This window comes from Pollicipes pollicipes, unplaced genomic scaffold, assembly GCF_011947565.3.
Source record: "Pollicipes pollicipes isolate AB1234 unplaced genomic scaffold, Ppol_2.1 Scaffold_7240;HRSCAF=8662_pilon_pilon_pilon, whole genome shotgun sequence".
NCBI lineage: Eukaryota > Metazoa > Arthropoda > Thecostraca > Pollicipedomorpha > Pollicipedidae > Pollicipes > Pollicipes pollicipes.
Window position 1 is genome coordinate 83,177 of NW_023597039.1, and position 17,885 is coordinate 101,061.

General features: G+C 51.9%; 3 protein-coding genes across 6 annotated transcripts; 1 reads left to right on the plus strand and 2 right to left on the minus strand.

The window, feature by feature from the left end:
- Positions 1–69: 69 nt before the first annotated feature.
- On the minus strand, positions 70–3,654 carry LOC119110833 (cyclin-G-associated kinase). Its single transcript, XM_037234705.1, has 6 exons — positions 3,637–3,654; positions 3,044–3,330; positions 2,619–2,740; positions 1,191–1,305; positions 511–650; positions 70–246 (listed from the first exon to the last, which is right to left on the minus strand). Exons 2-6 carry the CDS (start codon positions 3,168–3,170, stop codon positions 70–72), a joined length of 681 nt encoding a protein of 226 aa, XP_037090600.1. The 5' UTR covers positions 3,171–3,330; positions 3,637–3,654.
- A 372-nt stretch (positions 3,655–4,026) lies between these two features.
- On the plus strand, positions 4,027–14,256 carry LOC119110837 (protein SEC13 homolog). 4 transcript variants are annotated; one of them, XM_037234713.1, is made up of 9 exons: positions 4,027–4,067; positions 5,882–5,945; positions 11,227–11,271; positions 11,639–11,767; positions 12,122–12,394; positions 12,729–12,853; positions 13,182–13,446; positions 13,879–13,973; positions 14,052–14,256. In XM_037234713.1, the coding sequence occupies exons 2-9, from the start codon at positions 5,943–5,945 to the stop codon at positions 14,062–14,064; spliced, it is 948 nt and encodes a 315-aa protein (XP_037090608.1). In that variant the 5' UTR covers positions 4,027–4,067; positions 5,882–5,942; the 3' UTR covers positions 14,065–14,256. The 4 variants fall into 4 exon arrangements, with proteins under 4 accessions (XP_037090608.1, XP_037090604.1, XP_037090607.1 ...); XM_037234709.1 differs by having other exon boundaries at positions 4,029–4,067; positions 13,879–14,256; XM_037234712.1 differs by having other exon boundaries at positions 4,038–4,059; positions 13,879–14,256.
- A 932-nt stretch (positions 14,257–15,188) lies between these two features.
- On the minus strand, positions 15,189–17,600 carry LOC119110834 (E3 ubiquitin-protein ligase Rnf220-like). The gene is made up of 6 exons (XM_037234706.1): positions 17,589–17,600; positions 17,131–17,284; positions 16,463–16,541; positions 15,826–16,006; positions 15,416–15,495; positions 15,189–15,198 (listed from the first exon to the last, which is right to left on the minus strand). Exons 1-6 carry the CDS (start codon positions 17,598–17,600, stop codon positions 15,189–15,191), a joined length of 516 nt encoding a protein of 171 aa, XP_037090601.1.
- Between the last annotated feature and the right edge of the window lie 285 nt (positions 17,601–17,885).

Consider the following 17,885-nt stretch of genomic DNA (forward strand, 5'->3'; position numbering starts at 1 on the left):
ATTCCACGCAGTGCGTCCATGGCGTAAAATCACGTTTTGCAGAAGCGTACTGGTACCGTTCTACCGAGCCTACCGCCGGGCTGTGGCGGCAGGGCCCACGTCGTCCGCCGGCAGCCTCACCTCGTCCTCCAGCAGCGAGCGCTGGATGGCCGACCAGGACGGGTCCGGGTAGTGCATCGTGGTGGTGGCCGAGCCGAAGTCGCACAGCTTGATCAGGCCGTCGTCGCCGATCAGAAGGTTCTCGACCTGGCGTCACAGGCGGGGCACGGCGTCGAACGTGGGCGGAACACGGAAGCCCGGTCCACACGATCGCTGCTCAGCTCCTGCGACCCGGTCACCCACCCACCCCCATCCTCCGGTTCAAAACCACTCATCCTCCACGACAAACAGGGAACTTACTGCACGACAACGCGCTATCGGGTCAACACCTCTCTCATTTAACCCCCGCCTGTCAGGGTCGCTGACGCCACCTGCCGAGCGGCGCGCCTCGCCCGTTGGTCGGGAGCGTACCTTCAAGTCGCGGTGCAGCACGGGCGGCTCCTGGGCGTGCATGTGCTGCACCGCCTTGCAGGTCTGGTACATGATCTGGCAGACCTGGTCGGCGGGCAGGGCGCGGCCGGCCAGCCGCAACACGTCCACCAGGTTGCCGCCTGTCGGGGAGCGCAGACGCACAGCTGACAGCGAGGCGGGGAGCGGCGCCGGGCACTGCACGAGCGGAGGCCGGCCTAACGGCACCGCAAACAGCATCCCGCCTGGTAGGGGCGTGGCTTCCGATTAAGTCAGATGGAGGCTTCAGTCCCCCCTTCCAACTTTCAGGAGCGCGGGCCAAATCTGAGCAGAAACCCGTTTGTTTGGGAACTTTGGGGGCATGCAGCGTCACATTTGTTCTCTGCTCAACCTTCCTCTGCCAACTCATGTTATGAAATCTCACCTATGCTACATCACCCAGCCAGCCAGCTGCCATGAAGTCTACCACGCTAAGAACTCACTCATCATGTTCAATGCAACAGCTGAAGGTTTAGTTTAACATGCATAAGCTGATGGTTTGCAAGAAAATTATCCTCCGTATTGGTTTTCCGAATCACATTTGTGGTGTTCCCAGGATGGACTAGTCCACCAAACAGCCTTCTGAACCTCTTTGACCAGCATTAGCGATTTGAAGAAACCAGTACATACCACCTAACCCTTACCTGTGCAAAGTTCTGTCACCACCAGGTATTCGTTTCGTCCATGCCCAGACTGGGCTTTGTCGATGGCGGCCGCCGTCAAATACCGAATGACATTGGGGTGCCCAGACAATTTTTTCTGAAGATGCAGCTAAGGAAACTGAACAGGTCATGAACAGGTAACATCACGAACAAACCTGGAAATTTCATGTGATCTCTATGGAATGATCCCTTTACCAACACAGTGAGTAGTCTATCTCACTCATCCTTCAAAAGCCACATTGATGATTTGTTCATGTAATGGCCATGCACTGGTCACTGCTGAGAGCAGTATGTGGTCAAGCATTTCACAAGGCATTTGACAGCAGCACTAAAATTTCAGTACATATATATATATATATATATATATATATATATATATATATATATACATTTGACATTCACATAGGAAGGTGTACCCTTGCTAATTATGCTACACCTTGACATTATTGTGTCTGAATCCTTTATGTCTAACCTTTTTCTGGCAGTTTGCATGACAAATTTTAGATTGAGTTAAAGTGCTTGTAAATAGTATCAGCTGTATGCATGCTGAGACCCTACACAATCTGTCACTTCAGTGTAATTAATTATTTATCTCCTGCCCTTTTGCCAGGCGGGACTGTAGCATGATTTAGATGTCAAACACTGCTGCAGCATGACCTCTGGGGCCTGGATTGACTCACCTGGCCAGTGCTAGCTCAAGTCAAACCAAACAACATGCCCATCTTGAAACTTGTTCCTAATATCAAGAGATCGAATATCATGCATATTTCCCCTGGCCATCCAGGCAGCGTAAGATTTGTCCCATGTTTAACTTTATGCAGAAAGCTATTTCCAGTTGAGCTATCTTGCATCTTGCAGCAATTTTCTGCACATAAGGGGCAGGACAGGAGCTGACTAATCATGTTCTTCATGTCTCAGCAGTCTGCTAGTTTACAACATTGCAGGCACAGACTACCTATCTCTACTTTAACCAAATTACCTACTTCTAATTTTTTGGCAGTATCCCTCTCAGATCTCCTTTCCTCCGCTCTACCTTTCACATTCTCTTGAAACCTTCATAGCACTGATATGTTGATACAGGCTTTGTTTACACAGGTTCATTAATACAGGTTTTGTTTGCACAGGTTTGCCTAAATCAAGCTTAACATTATGCCTCATACAGCACAGCCTGATTAAGATTAACAAGTATTCTTGTTGCATGGGCCATGTTTTGATGCTCATATTGTCAGGTTTTCAAATGGATGTTTAAAAAGTCCTGTATGGACAATGCCCAGTTTATCTACCAGGCACCTTGTAAAAGTCATTGTTTAGGATAAGGATAATAAATATTTATCAAACTGACAGTGCAAGACAGAATGCAAAAACAGACACAAACATGACAAAACTGCTGTCTTTATTGAAAAAGGATACCAGTAGACCGATTTCTTGTCTGATGATCCTGTCCACGTCAGCATCTGAGCTGAGTAATCTCTTCAAAGCAAAATATTTGCCACTTGTAACTTCCTGAGCCACATACACAAATGCAAACCCACCTGTCAAAAAGCATTTGCACCAGTTAATAACAAGTCAGCATTACAAAGACAAGATAAGGACAAATTTAGATAACACCTGCCACCATTTATGATGCACTTACATGATAGGTGTACCACATCTTATACACACAATCACTTTACACATTAGCTGAGTAAATCTCACTTCCAACAGGTTCAGAAAAGTACAGTGCATATATGAGGAAATGCCATAACCATGTTTCATATTTGTAACCCTGAGACATCAGAAAGATCTTTACTGTCAGTAAGTTGCTAAAGCCTGCATGTTATGTTCAGTGAACTTACCTTCCCCAATTTGCTTCTTGACACGCATCTTAGCATTTCCAAGCTCAACAACTTGTCCCACAAACTCATTTGTTTGGACGGAGGATGTGTCATTGAAATAATTGAGAGCAGATTTAAATACAGACATACTGGCTATTTAGGAAGCCAACAGCTACCAGTGTATCAACAATGGCAGCCTGCTGGCAGCAAATGCCTGAGGCAAAAGTAATAAAAACCCTGTCCTGAAGTCAGTGGCAGCTGGCAGTAAGTTATCAGCTGCCTCAAAGCATGCGGCTTAACAATCACTCCTGAAAGAAAGCAAATAAATTAGCCTTGCACTCTAATCTGTCCATCACTGTAGCTTATCTACCGTGAGAATCCGATGAATCATTCAGCATCAAACAGGATAACTTCCCACGGCATGCTAACCGGCTGAAATCATTTCAAATTCCGCGACCATTTAGTCTCTGAATATGGACGTTCAGAGTTTCGCACGATCCACCAATTCCAGCAAACGCCTTGCAAACCTTAACACGATCTATTTCCAGAACCTAGTATCAATTTATCAAACAACTGCGATGGCCACCCGCTGCTACCCCAATTTCCCTAGGTACTTTTCCCGAACGACCAAGGACCTACCTCCCTGTTACGAACCAAACATCACATCCAAGTGCGGGTGGGCAACCAATGGAGGGTCTGGGACTTCGCTGAGGTCCCGAAAAAAACAACAGCTGATACCACGCAAGAGAAAGCTTAAAGTTGCTATATAAAATGACCACGCATCAGCTTAGTTCGCTGAGTCTTAAGCCACACCATAAGGTGAGCTAAACAACCTATATATCAATTTTAAATCGTAATAGTCATATCTAAAATGCAGTTATTCAGATGTAGCTTAGAAGTGAAATTTATCCTGACGCATTTTGAACGACGTGGAAGAACTTACTCCACAATATTATTCAAATGCGCCAGGCACGCCGCAGGTCCGCAAACGGGGCCTGATGTTGTCCTCAGCCAGAGCACGTAGAGTCTCAGAATAGGTGGGGAGGTACGTGTGTTTGTGTGTTGAATGATGTAGTTGGGATGGCTGTTTGCAATTGAGATGATCGACTTCAGTTATCTTGGCAGAGTAGGGCGAGGGTCGCTTAATGCCATTGGGTTGAATGTCGTTGTCCCGGAAATGGGAAGCTGGTGGGTTTATTCATTGCGTTACATGGCATTGTGGTAAACATACTGCATAGGTGGTAGATGGTAGGTAGGTAGGTACGTAGGTAGGTCAGTTCCAGCCTAGATGTGTGGCTACCATTGAAAGAGTGTGAGAAGTAGAGTGAGAGATACCCTTCTGATGTCTGAACCCGAACATGAATTATTTAATTCATGGTAGGGTTCATTGAACATTGTTGAACATTTGTTGTTCATTAAACAACCTCATACCTCAACCTCAACTAATTTGCCCAATTACAATTTTACTTGACTAGTAGGAGCTTGATTGAAGTCTTGTAATATTGCACAGGGGTCCAACCTTACTTTGTTTTTATTGACATTGTGATCGCTCACATGAAACCTACATGCTTCATGTGCTGTTACTATATGATATATTTGATATGTATATATATATATATATATATATATATATATATATATATATGCTGATATGATATGCTGTGCATTCATAAGTGTAGCAGAACAGCATTTCATTTTTCTTTAAATAGGCCTGTGTGGATTTTGCTCCATGAGCTAAAAGCATTGGACAGTGTGTATACACCCTCCAAAATAGAGGGCTGTTATGCTCCTGGCTTATACACCCTCTAAAATGGATGAAGACTATGCACAGGGCTTATACAATGATACACCCCCAAAAATTCTCCAGATCAAACAATTTACTACTGAAATAATGAAAAGCTAGAGTTGTGAGTCAAAGAAGGCAGGTAATATTGGCTATAAACATCAGATGGTCATCAATGATCTCCATCTAATCAATGTTTTCTGTATTTCTGAATTGTATAAATTTGAACCTGAGAGCACAGGGCCAGGTGATAGTGCATCTGGCTCATACTGACAACCCAGTCCAAGCTCTTCTTGGGTGCATCACTCTGAACAAACCATTGTGAAGCAGTTTTAAGTCTTTCAGCCATGAGGGGGAGGTGCCACCAAACTTAAAGCAGCTGCTTTGCTATCTATTCCACATTATCTCAACAGTATGCTAATTGTTAGTTTGCATATTATTGGTTTAATGACCAGTTAATAAAGCTAACCTGGCAGTAAAATATAAAAGTGGATTTTTTTCCATGCTGTTTGAATCATTTTGAAACTCAATTTTTTGCCATGTTCTTCAAGTTCAATTTCCAATCTCTAGTCAATCCTTCACCAGTTATGTACTGTGGTATTGTGAGGACCAGTGAGATTAAGATGTGAGAAACATGTGTTGAGATCTGCAACTTTCAGCCACTGATGTGCAACTGGGGCCCAAACTGAGAAAGCTGTTGTGTACAACCATATATATAAAGCTTGGAGGGCAAGCAGGCAGCATTGCTAGGTAAAAGTGGTACTTCCACAATCTTGCCTGCTAAGACTATTGGCACCCAAGTAAGTAAGTAACAATGAAAATGCACTTAGGGTTGGTGGTTCACATCTTCCAGGTACAGGCAATAACCTCTCCTTAGCAGTATCTTGAGCCTAAATATTTTAAAACCAATTGTAGCAACCAGCTGGGAGAAGCACTGAATTGGGGCATGTATGTACTTCATTGGATGGCATCATTGGGTATAGATTGGTTGTTGTGGTTGTCAGGCATAGACACAATCTCCATGCAACATTGTGCTGTTTACTTGTTTCGTAACTAACTACCCCCATTTGTTTCAGGATACCCGGAAGTAGTTGGGAGTAGCACCTGGATTTGTCCACGTCTCAAGATCTGTTGACAATGGTATGTGTCTTTACTCATTTCATGTTTTAATGGCGTGTGTGCCAGCTTTGACTTTTTCTTTGTGTTCGCCATGTGAAAACATGTGAACCTCATTTCAGCATCACATTTGGTTTGCATGTCATGATGGAAAATACTGGGAACTTTGTGTCAACCCACCATAATGAATGACTGGCAATTATAAAATTAAAAACCTGCAGCAATTTGGTAAAAGGCATGGTTCGCTGCATGATCGACCCATTGTGATGGTTTAGTTTACCATGACGGCACAGTGGATGGACGACACAGCCCACTCGCCGTTTGAGAGCATCTCCCAAACTGTTCACGGCATCAAAATGGAATTAGAGCTAGAGCAATTCGAACTGTTTTACCACCAGACTAAGCAATCTCAACTGCGCAACATGCCAGGTTACCGACCCATGGCCGTGCTGCCAAAGCTCCGCGCGGCGACAAGTCGCAAAATCGGCGCTCCTAGACATGCTTTAAGTCGAGACATGTCCGTACGTTACGTGCACCGGACCATCTTCTGTCACGTGACACCTTGTCTTCAAAATGAAGGTCAGGCTGTTTAAAACCTGTTTTACTTGAACAAAAATGGCAGAGATCACAATGTCGGTGTAATGGTCATGAACGGGCAGAGTCGTGTCAATGTTCAAAACCCGAATGTTGTCATCTGACCTTTCAAAGCCTATCCATATTAGTCCTATATGAATATTCTATGTGCAATGTCATGTAGGTCTAGGTCACGGAAAGTCATAGAACTATCTCAGGTGACCTCAAATCACCCATTGGAAGTAGACTGCTTGCTTTGACCCGTATCGGCTTACCTCTGTGGATATTCAAAAAGAACTACTGACAGCAAGCACTCGATTTAACCCCATGCAACCGGACATGACGCCAACCGTATTAGGTTTACTAGAGCATGATAACGTACATACGTAGATCTAAGATCGGTAAGTCTTGTGAAGGCGTACGTCTGTAGCAAGCTGTTCATGTTACGGCTTGCCCCCCCCCCCCCCCCCCTTCCCCTTCGCGCCTGGCGGGGTGCGGACGGGTCTTCATGCATAGTGAAAGCGCCCGTCGTTCCCAGGCTCCCGTATTTGGGCGCCGTTGGTCAAGGTTGACTCTGTGATGCATGCCATTCAGGACCAGGTGGGCGGCTGAAAGCGAGGGCTCCAAGCTAGGACTGCGCTTTTTCTTCATGATTGTATCTGTATGCGAACCAGACTTGCGATCGTCATTACTACGCCGTGCTTGCGTCTGGGATGCATGACTGACGTCGAGTTTCAGTCCTCGTCGGACCAGACCCGAATCTGTCCTCGCCCGTCTGATCGTATCGGGACGCATAAGTCACGTGACACTGTCGCGTAGCACGCAGCGATATCGGGCTTTGCAGGCCTGGGCAACCGCTTCTTAATTGAAACATTCCGCGGCACGGGAACGTACAGACCAGGGTATCTGAAGATTGTGGACCTTGTCGCAGCGTGGGTGCGATGCCTTACCTCACGTGCCAACCAGGTCCTAACTTAACCGCTTACCGGGTCCATCTTGTTTTTAGTAGTTACATCGTTATAAACGCAAAGGCTGGTAGCGGACTGTGTTCAATGTAATATATTTTCTCATCGTTTTCTACATGCAATCAGAAGAGGAAAGCAGTCTGAAGCTACATGAGACGTCCATTCTCAACGCAGCATTACGATTTCTCCTCTTCGTTGGCTTTGTTTTTCCGCTTCCTGCTCCCGTCGTTTGCGCCAGGCTTGAATATACGAACGAGGATGAACGGGGAAGAATCCGACCAACCCTGGAAACAAAAAGAATGGGTAGTCATTTCAAAAGCTGCTTTTTCTTAACAAGACCGTGCGACCAGCATGATTATGACGCTGGTCCGAGACAGAAAACAAAATGTGTTGATGACATCAATTTCATGAATAAACGAAATATTGCCAGAGTTCATAGTATCATTTTGTTATGCTGAACAGGGCCCATCGAGTCGGCTCGAAATATACAACTTCAGGTCGAATTTACCCTGCCCATATTCAAACGTCTCTTGCAGCCAAATTCACTTGTTTTTCATTTACACTTGGTTACGCCGCGGCCCTCCGAATGTCAGTAATATTCGTGGCGCGGATTGTGTTGGTCTGTGTCCGTTTGTGCGCGCTCATAATTAAAATCTGGTCACTCCCATGCTGTTGCTACGTACTGCTGCATGTTAACTTTCTGGTGATTCTTACCAAGTAGCTGTTGCACTGGCAGTGTCACTTCGACGCTTTTCCTCTGTCCAAGCCAGTGTTGGAGACGCTCAAAATTGATGGACAACAGGCGCTCATTGTTGATGTTTGGCATGGGGTCGTAAACCCCCAGCTGCTCCAAAACGGGACTCGCGTGCGCGCCGCGCATGGTGTTTCTGCAACATAAGACACGTGTTGATGTGTGGTTAACAAATGGTTAGCCACTTTGCTTATTTACCCTGTGGGAGAAAATAGTGGTTTCTGATAGCACAGTCATACAAAGCAATGTTGTGCAATGATTTGCTGTGATGATAGGTAGGCAAATAGTGCAAGTATTACTTAAGAATCTAGTTCTCTATGCACCTCACATTGTCATGCCAAGTGATCTTTAACATGACATTTGCTGCAACAATAACTGGGCAGGGGGGGGGGGGTTATTCCAGGCTTTGGCATTAGGGAAGGATAAGTGATTTAATTAGGTAGGGCTGGGGCATGTTGGTGTTTGGGAGCTTCATACTGCTATACTATGTCTACATCAAAGCAAGGTTCTGCATCCTCTGCCCCTCTCACTGGTGATGTTCCTGGGGAGAACAGTTGCTGCTGTGTAACACTGAACTATTTCTTTAAGTAGCTACTTCAAGACTGTTACCATTAGTTTGCTGGCAATCACTAATTTGAAGGATATTTGCAGGTAAAATATTTCAATTTCAGGTGAAGTAAGCTGCTCAGTGTTAGCTCAGCTGGCCCGTTCTCAGCCAATGGTTAGTTGAACTGCCTTTGGATAAGGCAATGCCAAGCTGATTTTCTGGGATACAATAGCTATATCTGTGGACCCATTGGACAGATGCCAGACCACAGGGGACCACAGAACATAAATTGCACAGCTTTGCAGGATCACCATGTGTTAGTGTGTGGACAAATATCCTGAAAACCTGATGTCATCTGTCTTTTAGTGTTGCCTGCACAGGTTTCCATGATATTTTAGGTAAAGTCCTGTTTGAAAAACTTCTCAGAGTGGTTGCCATCCTCCCAAATTGATATTTGCCATGTACACCACAACATAACTTGTGATATGCATAGCAAACAAGCCTAGAATGGATTGATGTGATGTTGACTGGTGTGCTGCTGTTTGAATTTCCCCAGGTGGGCAGACATGGTACTATTGTGGGGTGGCCATAAAAGTCTGCTCTCTAAAAAAACCTACCAAAATGAGAAGTGCTGACCTGACATAACCTTGCTGAAAGGTCCATTGGTGCATGCTGCAGTGCACTATAATCGGTACTGTGCATCAATTAGGTTGTTTCAGACTCAATGTCTTACATCATTTTGATTAATAAGTTGTGATTTCAACATATAGACAACTCCATCAATATAGCTAGATTGGTGGCAATGCTCAGATGTGGCAGCAAAATGTCATGCCAGCCCACATAAGCTGACATGGAATATAGGCATCATCCCCTCATTACACACATCTTTTCACACTGATATTGCAGGCATTTTTGGGTGGAATATTGCCTATGGCCAAGGTTATGCTCATGCCAATCACTTCAGTAACTAGAAACTTAGAAGTTAGGATGACTGCCACCCCATTAAGTTCTCTTGTTGGTTTTTAGAAAGTAGAGATGTTTTAATAGACATATAACTCATTCATGAAACATCTGGAGAGTTTGAACTTTGAACTCATACCAATCATACCTGGCAGAATAAGATGTTCTGGGAATGTGGCCTGTTGACTACGGTTACTAACCTTTTGCAGTTGGATATGAAAAAATGGCCTGTTTGCGCATCCGTGATATCCCAATCTTATGGCGAGCGCGGCCCGATTCATTCTACCCATGGCGTCTTCTTGAATATTCAGCCTTCTATAACGCCACTCTCACTGGATGGTTTTGAAAACCAATATCGACAGGACCAGCAAGCAAACGCGAACAGCGCGAGGACGTTGTGGATGGACCGACCGGGCCCTAGCGCGCAGCAAAACAGCAATCACGATAGAATAAAATGCGTCGGATTTACAGGCCGTGCGCCATATTCACCGCGCAACATTCTGACTGTAATAGAGATGGGCAAGTATGTAAATCCACGTATGGTACGAGTACAGCGAAGGAAAGTCTGTGCAGACAGCGGGATGAGCTCCGTAAGTGCGTTCGAATGAACTTACGTCGGAGGATTGCGTTCTAAAGAGGTTCTGAGCTAGCAAGGCCGAGTACTCGGAAGTTTAATTGATGTTTCCATTGCGTCATCAAACCGGCGCAGCACGGGGCGATAAATGGGAACTATCGCGACAGCCGAAGTTGTGTGCTTGTGCCCAGTATTATGCCATCAAAGTAGTTTGTAGTACATCGATTGAATTAGTTTCGATGACCCATGTCACAAACCAGTTGCTAGATGTCTAGAACGCTTGGCTTCGGCTTGCAACTTAATAAATTTTATGAAACTCCGTTCCTGTGGCTTGGTTTCTAAATCGCTGTTGAATCAATGAAGCTCCAAACACATGTGTGTTTGGTGCCCCTGAAACTTAACACCCTCATCCCCTTACAAAGAAGTGCCCTTGTTTTGGCCACTTTGTTTTTAGATTCCTATGTTGTATCGGCAGTACGTCTTGGGCCGGAATGATCCGCCCGGTTCATTTCACGTCGTTTTAGACGCTTATTTTCTGTTATTTTTGTATGTTGGACCTGAAGATTTGGGCCGGTTTGTGGGGCCCATGAAGTTTGGCGCATCTTGAAGACAAAGGTGATGGGGACCCGAAATGAGGATTTGGTGCTCTTTTTCCACTAGATTTCGGGTCCCCTTCGGCCCAAGAGGGCATGACCCCATTCCCCCCCCCCCCCCCCCCATTCGGAATCCGCCATTGCATATGCCACTGTTTTGTTTCACGCCTCAAATATCTGCATAGCTTGATGAAGGTTCTGTCGTGAACGACGTGTGCAGGCTGTGGTTTCAATGAATTCGTTGGGTGGACGTATTTGCAATGTTGAATGTTATAACTCATGCGCGTTGCTTGTTTCTTTGGCATGCTTACTGTCTGGCGTTCACGGAGGTCTTCGTTTCAGGTGTCCCTCATCAGCACCGTCGATACGGGCCACGAGGATATGATTGTAAGTTTGTAAACCACTGGGCCAAATGTTCCCAGCATGTTTATGCTCGTGTTGATCATATCCGTGCTTGTGTTTATTTGACATATTTGCGAATATTGCAGCTTTGTGATCGTCATTGTCTTTTCAGTGGTTGCAAGATTGGCTTTGCAATCGCATTTCACCTTGCGCAGACCACCCATGCTTACACGTGTTGGCCGTGTTTGGTCGCATACCCACTCATGGCTATGTATGGCCGCTACCCACAGTGCCTGTATCCCGTCGTGTGGCTGTATGTGTCCGGGTGGCACGTGAGGCGATATGGGTTGTCGGTTGGAGCCCGTGCCAGCGGGCGGCGCCAGACGGCTGACCCGAGCCACCGGTGCCGCAGCACGACGCCCAGATGGACTTCTACGGCACCCGGCTGGCCACCTGCTCGTCGGACGCCACCGTGCGCATCTTCAGCGTGCGGAACGGCAGCCAGACGCTGGAGACCGAGCTGCGCGAGCACCAGGGCCCGGTCAGTGAGATCGGCCGGGTCACTGCCGCACGACCGCGCTGCTCGACCAGCCCCGGGGCGTGCACGGGGCTGAGAGTTCATGGCGTGTGTGTTGACTAGCCGACTAAGCTGTGGTGAGAAAACCGCGCGGTGGCGGGGACAAATGTTGTTTGCCGTCCCGTTTCGTCGGCTACGCCTCTTGAGTGGGATTGGTCGGTCACGTAGGGAGAGCGAGGGGCGGCCAGGGGCAGCAGCAGACTGAGCAGTGCTGGAGGTCAGCGCTGCGACGGGTGCAAACGCGGCCCACCACCCCGGGGGGACGGGTGCGCCCCGCACGCTGGCCGGCGGTGTGACTGACTGGCGCGTGTCTGGCAGGTGTGGCAGGTGGCCTGGGCTCACCCGATGTACGGCGCGCTGCTGGCGTCGTGCTCTTACGACCGGCGCGTCATCATCTGGAAGGAGACGGCCGGCCGCTGGAGCCGGCTCCATGAGTACGCCAACCACGACTCGTCGGTGAACTCGGTCTGCTGGGCGCCGTACGGACTGGGCCTCATCCTGGCCTGCTGCGGCTCCGACGGCTCCATCTCGGTCATCACCTACACCAGCGCCGGAACCTGGGACCCCAAGAAGATCAACAACGCCCACACGGTGCGTGGGTGGCCGCTGCCGCCGGTAGGGCGTGTGGGCGCCGCCCGCGGCGTCATGTGCAGCTGACATGCAGTTGTCGTAGCGGTGGCCGTTTGACGTAGCAGAGTGCTCCGTTTGGTGCTCCACAGTGTAAGGTCTGGGGTAGCACTCACGGGAAGTCCGTAATATCGTTGGATTTTGCATCGTACAGCGTCGTAGGCTTAATTGGGGGAGAGGAGAAATGCAGAGGGTCGAAGTCGGGCGGCTGCTGCTCCGGCCGTGTCCGCCCTTACGGCCAGTGTGCATGGGACGGCGCTGGGCCGTACACCAGACGACGGATCCCCGTGGTCTTCAGATCGGCTGCAACGCTGTCAGCTGGGCGCCCGAGGTGTCGGCCGGCAGCGTGCTGGAGAACCAGCCGCAGAAGGTGCAGAAGCGCTTCGTCTCGGGAGGCTGTGACAACCTTGTCAAGATCTGGAGGTACGCGCCGATGATCGCTGATGCCATTGCCCGCTATGCACCGGGGGACTCCTGTGTGTGACCTGTCCACATGGTCGATGCTGTTACCATTTGGGACTTGCGACGCACTTAGCAGCTGAGGTTGAATGGCTTCGCCTGCCTCTGACCATGGCAGCAAGTGCGGGCACCGCAAGGAATCGAATTCCGTACGTCTGTCTTCCTCGACACTAGACAAGTGTTATGAAGAGGTGGTCCTCCACGCATTCGTTTTGACTGCAGGTGTTTCGGCTGACTGCCCGTTTTGTCCTGTTACGGACTCGCCGCGTGACACCGGTGCCGTGGCCCGCAGGGAGGAGGAGGACCAGTGGGTGGAGGAGGTGAAGCTGGACGCGCACTCGGACTGGGTGCGGGACGTGGCCTGGGCGCCGTCGGTCGGCCTCAAACGCCAGCTAATCGCCAGCTGCTCGCAGGACCGGCGCGTCATCATCTGGGAGAACGACGGCGTCGGCACCAGCTGGACGCCGCACGAGCTGCCCACCTTCCCCGACGTCATCTGGCACGTCAGCTGGTCGGTCGCCGGCAACATCCTGGCCGTCAGCGGCGGCGACAACAAGGTGGGCCGGCTGTCCCCTTGTACTGTCGTCCGATCGGTGCGCACAGTCCGCGAAATTGCAGGCGGTACGAGTGAATCCGGAATGCAGCGAGACATCGCGTTGCATGGAATGTATTCTCACGGTGTGAAATCGGTGCAAGCATACGAAGTAAACGATTTGGCATAGCCCGTCAAAGCAGCGGACTGAGATTGGCAGTTCAGCTGTTTTGCTGCTCCTGCGCGGTGCTCAAAGGCCAGTTGTTTCCATTTATGTAAACACGTGGCTGCCTAGTGTGTCCCATTATTCAGCTGGTGCTTCAGGGTGTCTGCGAGAGCTGAGCGTAAAACGCCGGGGAGAGCGGGTCGACATAGACGCCCAGTGACCGCTGCCGTCCGCCGCCCTGTCTCCTTGCCCTGACAGTCTGACCGACCACCCCCGCCCCCTCCCCCGCAGGCCACCCTGTGGAAGGAGACGCTGGAGGGCAAGTGGGTTTGCCTCAACGAGATCAACCTGGGCAAGGGCAGCAGTATGCCGGCGGACCAGGGCACCAAGACGCTGTGAGCCGGCCGGCGCCGGGCGGGCATCAACCTGGGCAAGGGCAGCAGTATGCCGGCGGACCAGGGCACCAAGACGCTGTGAGCCGGCCGGCGCCGGGCGGGCATCGCATCCGCCTGGGTCTGCCCCCCGCGGCGGTGGACGGACCCCGGCGCTGCCTCGAGCCCCGGCGGACCGAGCCGGCCGGGCTGCTGGTGCACCCGTTTTAGGGGGATTCCACGTCATGAAAGCGCGCAGTCGCTGGCTTGTTATGCTCGTAATAAAGATGTATCTGCGGCGGGCATGTTACAGAATAAGTAACGCAGCAGCGGCCGCGGGTGACTGACACAAACCGCCTCTCTCCGCACCCACATGGCCGGCCCAAGGGGAAAGGGGAAGGGAGTTCGTGCTCTCAAATCTTCGTGGTGTGAGGTTCATAGATATCGCATGGTTCAGTCGCATAGCACATGCACGGTCCCGTCGTCTTTGTGTGGGGTTTATCGGGTTTCCTCGATGGGGGCCGGCTGTCATCCTTGGAGAAGGGGGTCGTCAGTGATCACTGGCGCGGACGGGCTCAGTGCCCTCTCGGGCCCAGCATATATACAAGTTTGCAGTCAGAGGGTTGTACCGTTATATTCCGGATTACTTTGTACATTAAGCACACATACACACGTACGACGCCACGTAACATTGGAATGGTAGCGCTCCTTATGGAGTCCCACGGGTCGGTACAGAACAACTTGTCTTTGGCACGAATAGGATCATCCCGCTCGGGGGTAACATCAACGTAGCAGTGGCAGCCGACGCACCGACCGCGGCGCTGGGCCCGGGGGCCACCGGGCTATACACCCACCTCGCGGGACCGTGCCTAAATAAAAACGACTCATCCGGCGGCACGGCTCCGCACCGGCCCCAGACCAGTCCAGCGCATCCCTCCCATGCCTGCGCGCGGATCGCCCGTGACTCAGGCAGGTCAGGTCGTGGTTCTATCGCGTCGAAGGTGGGCTCCCGGCGCAGGCCGTCGAAAATCCGGCCACGACACCTGCACTTCTCCCCTCCCCAGGATCTCTTAGGCCTGCCCAAGTAACCACAGGATGCATACCAGTCACTTACAATTGCGTGTCTGTGTGACCTGACCTGACCTGACCTCAGCTAACCCACGTGCCCGCTCGCGCACGAGCACGCCGCGTGCAACCGCCAGGTCTGAGTCCAAGGCGGACGCGGGACGCTCAGCGCGCGCTGCAGCCCGCCAAGGGCGACCAATGGCCGCCTCCTGAGGCCACGCCCCCCCCCCTCCCCCCCCCCACACCTGTAGGTACACACACACCACAAGCTCAGCAGCCCGTGTCGCACGCCGCCGTCGGGTCCCTTCAGAGCCGGCGCAGACTTCGTGCGTGTGGCGCGTCCCGGTGACTCGGGCGCCGGGCCGGGCACGACCGCCGGCACCGCCGCCCACCGGCCGTCTACACGTGAATGGCGTTGAGGGTCGTCGGCGGCCAGCTGGGCGCTGCACTGCGGACACCGCCGGTCGGCGCTCTGAGGCGGACGGGCCGAAGCGTCAGTGGCGCCAGGTCGACGGCAGGGGTGGCGACGCACAGGCGCGCGCGGTCACCTCAACAGACAGGCGTCCGGCCGGCCAGAGCGGTCCTGGCAGTGGGACAAAGGCCAAAACCCCGTGCGACGGCTGCTGTACGTCAGAGGCTGGCGTCTCCCTCCAACATTTAGCCTTCGACACCCTGCTAACGTATTGTAGTAAGTCAAGAACGCCATGCAAAACCCTTTGGCGGCTGCGTGCGTGCACCGCACGGGTGCTCTACAGGCATCCGCGGCTGGTGGCGGCCGGGATCCGCTGGCCGGCCGACTCACCAGGGCGGCGTTCCAGCACTGTGTGCAGTGCACGTGCCAGCAGTGTGTGGAGACGAGCGGCTGGCGGTAGGCGAGACCGCACGCGCCGCAGCGACACTGGCTGCTCTCGCGCTCCAGCGCCGACAGCTGCGCGCGCAGCCGCTCCAGCTCGGCCGTCAGTGGCGCCACCGTCTCGCTGAAACTGGTCCCGCCGCGGTCAGCACCGCCGTCGTCCGCCGTCTGTCCGGACCGGGCACTGGGCAGAGCCGCCGGCCCACTGTCTGTCCAGACTGGACACTGGGCAGAGCCGCCAGCGCATAGTAACTGCGCACCGGGGCTACTTAACAAAAATAAAGTCAACCATCAACGAAGTAGTACGCAAAGAATAATAACTGGTACCGTCATTTATTGAGACCGAAACCTGATGACTCCCACGCAGCGCTACAAAACTAAAACTAAAAGCTTCGACGCAGACAACAGACAGGCCGCCCGGTCCACAGACACTCCGATACGACCACACTGAGTCAGGTCGACCGACCCTCCAATCAGGTAGTTCAGAGCAAGGCTTCGGCCATGGCAACAATGCCGGACATGACCCGCAATGGCGGATTCGAACAGCGAACCAGCAAAAGACAATAGCCACCGTGTTCGGGCCCACCTGGAGGCCGAACTCTTCTCGGCGGTGGTGTCCGGTACACCGTCCTCGTACCCCGGGCTGCCCCGGGCCGCGTCAGCACCTGCGGCACACGCACACGCCCCTACACACCTGCCCATGCTCGTTAAAAACGTGGCACCGCTTTCCAGAAGCTTTAGCACAGGCTGGGTTCCCCTAAGCGGTGTTTGGATCGCTGGGCAGAGCGGTAATCAGATCAATACAGTCCTTCCAGGAAAGACAATCTGCGGCAGATCTGAGGCGCGAGTGTTGCTTTGACAGCTACGCGGCCTGGACATGAACAGCCTGGGATCACGAGACACTGTCGGCGTGAATTCTTCAGTTGTGTTGAACTACTGTGTACCGCTTTCGTGCAACCTGTGAACTACGAAAATAAAAGGGAATGTACGTGTGCAGTTTGCAATGGGTATATCAGGTAGCTTTAACGAGACCGATTTCACGTGACGTGGTCTGCTGACATCCACATCGTCGACTCGGAGTATTCATAATGGCCAGCGGACCGTGGCGTCAGTGCATGGTGATCAAAAGCAGCATGAACACCCAAAACCCCTGCCCCTGCCGACGCCCCAGCGTGTCACTGCCGGGCCGGACCGGGCGTTCGGTGCGGCGTCCGCCCGTCCGTAGCCGCGGCTCAGCTGGGCGTCGAGCCTGACCTGTGCGCAGGTCGGTGGCGCCCGAGCCGTCGCTCTGCCGGCGCCAGTCAGCGCCGTTACAGTCGGCGTCGCCCAACACGTCCACCTCCTCGTCCTCGGCGGCCGCCGGCTTACGGGGGCTGGACGCCGTCACACTGGTCACCGTGGCCGAACGCTGCCGGCGGGGGCCAGGTCAGACTACCCGTACGCGGTGGACAGAACGACCGCCGTGGCCGGATGACGGCGACGGGGGGGGGGGGGGGAGGCGGGACCGAACAGACGGCGCGCGCGGCACTGTACGTTACGCGTCGTGCACGACGTACTGTATGTAGGCGGGCTCATATCGAGATTGGGCAAAGTAGCGGCCGCACGAATAATCAGTCTTATATCGCGAACGGACATCAGTGCACAGGATCATGGAGCATTTTGACCAGTACTTTGCTGACGGGAGGTGAGACACTAGCGGCTTATTGTATCACTTCGATCGTCATTCAAGACAAGACTGACAAATACGGCACAACGACAAATCATCCAATCCGTGGAACAAACCCCACTCCACGCCCCTGTTTGAACGACCACGGAGCACACGACCGCCGGTTGCGGTGCGTGTTCCCCGCGCTCTGCCGCTCCCCAGCCGAGCTCGCGGCGCCAGCGGCCGGTGCGGCCGTTACCTTGGCGGGCGGCGCCAGCCGGTCGCCGTCCGGCTCCGGGACGCAGCCGCCGCACTCGGCCGCCTCCTCACCGCGCCGCTTACGCATCTTGCAGCGCAGCCGCAG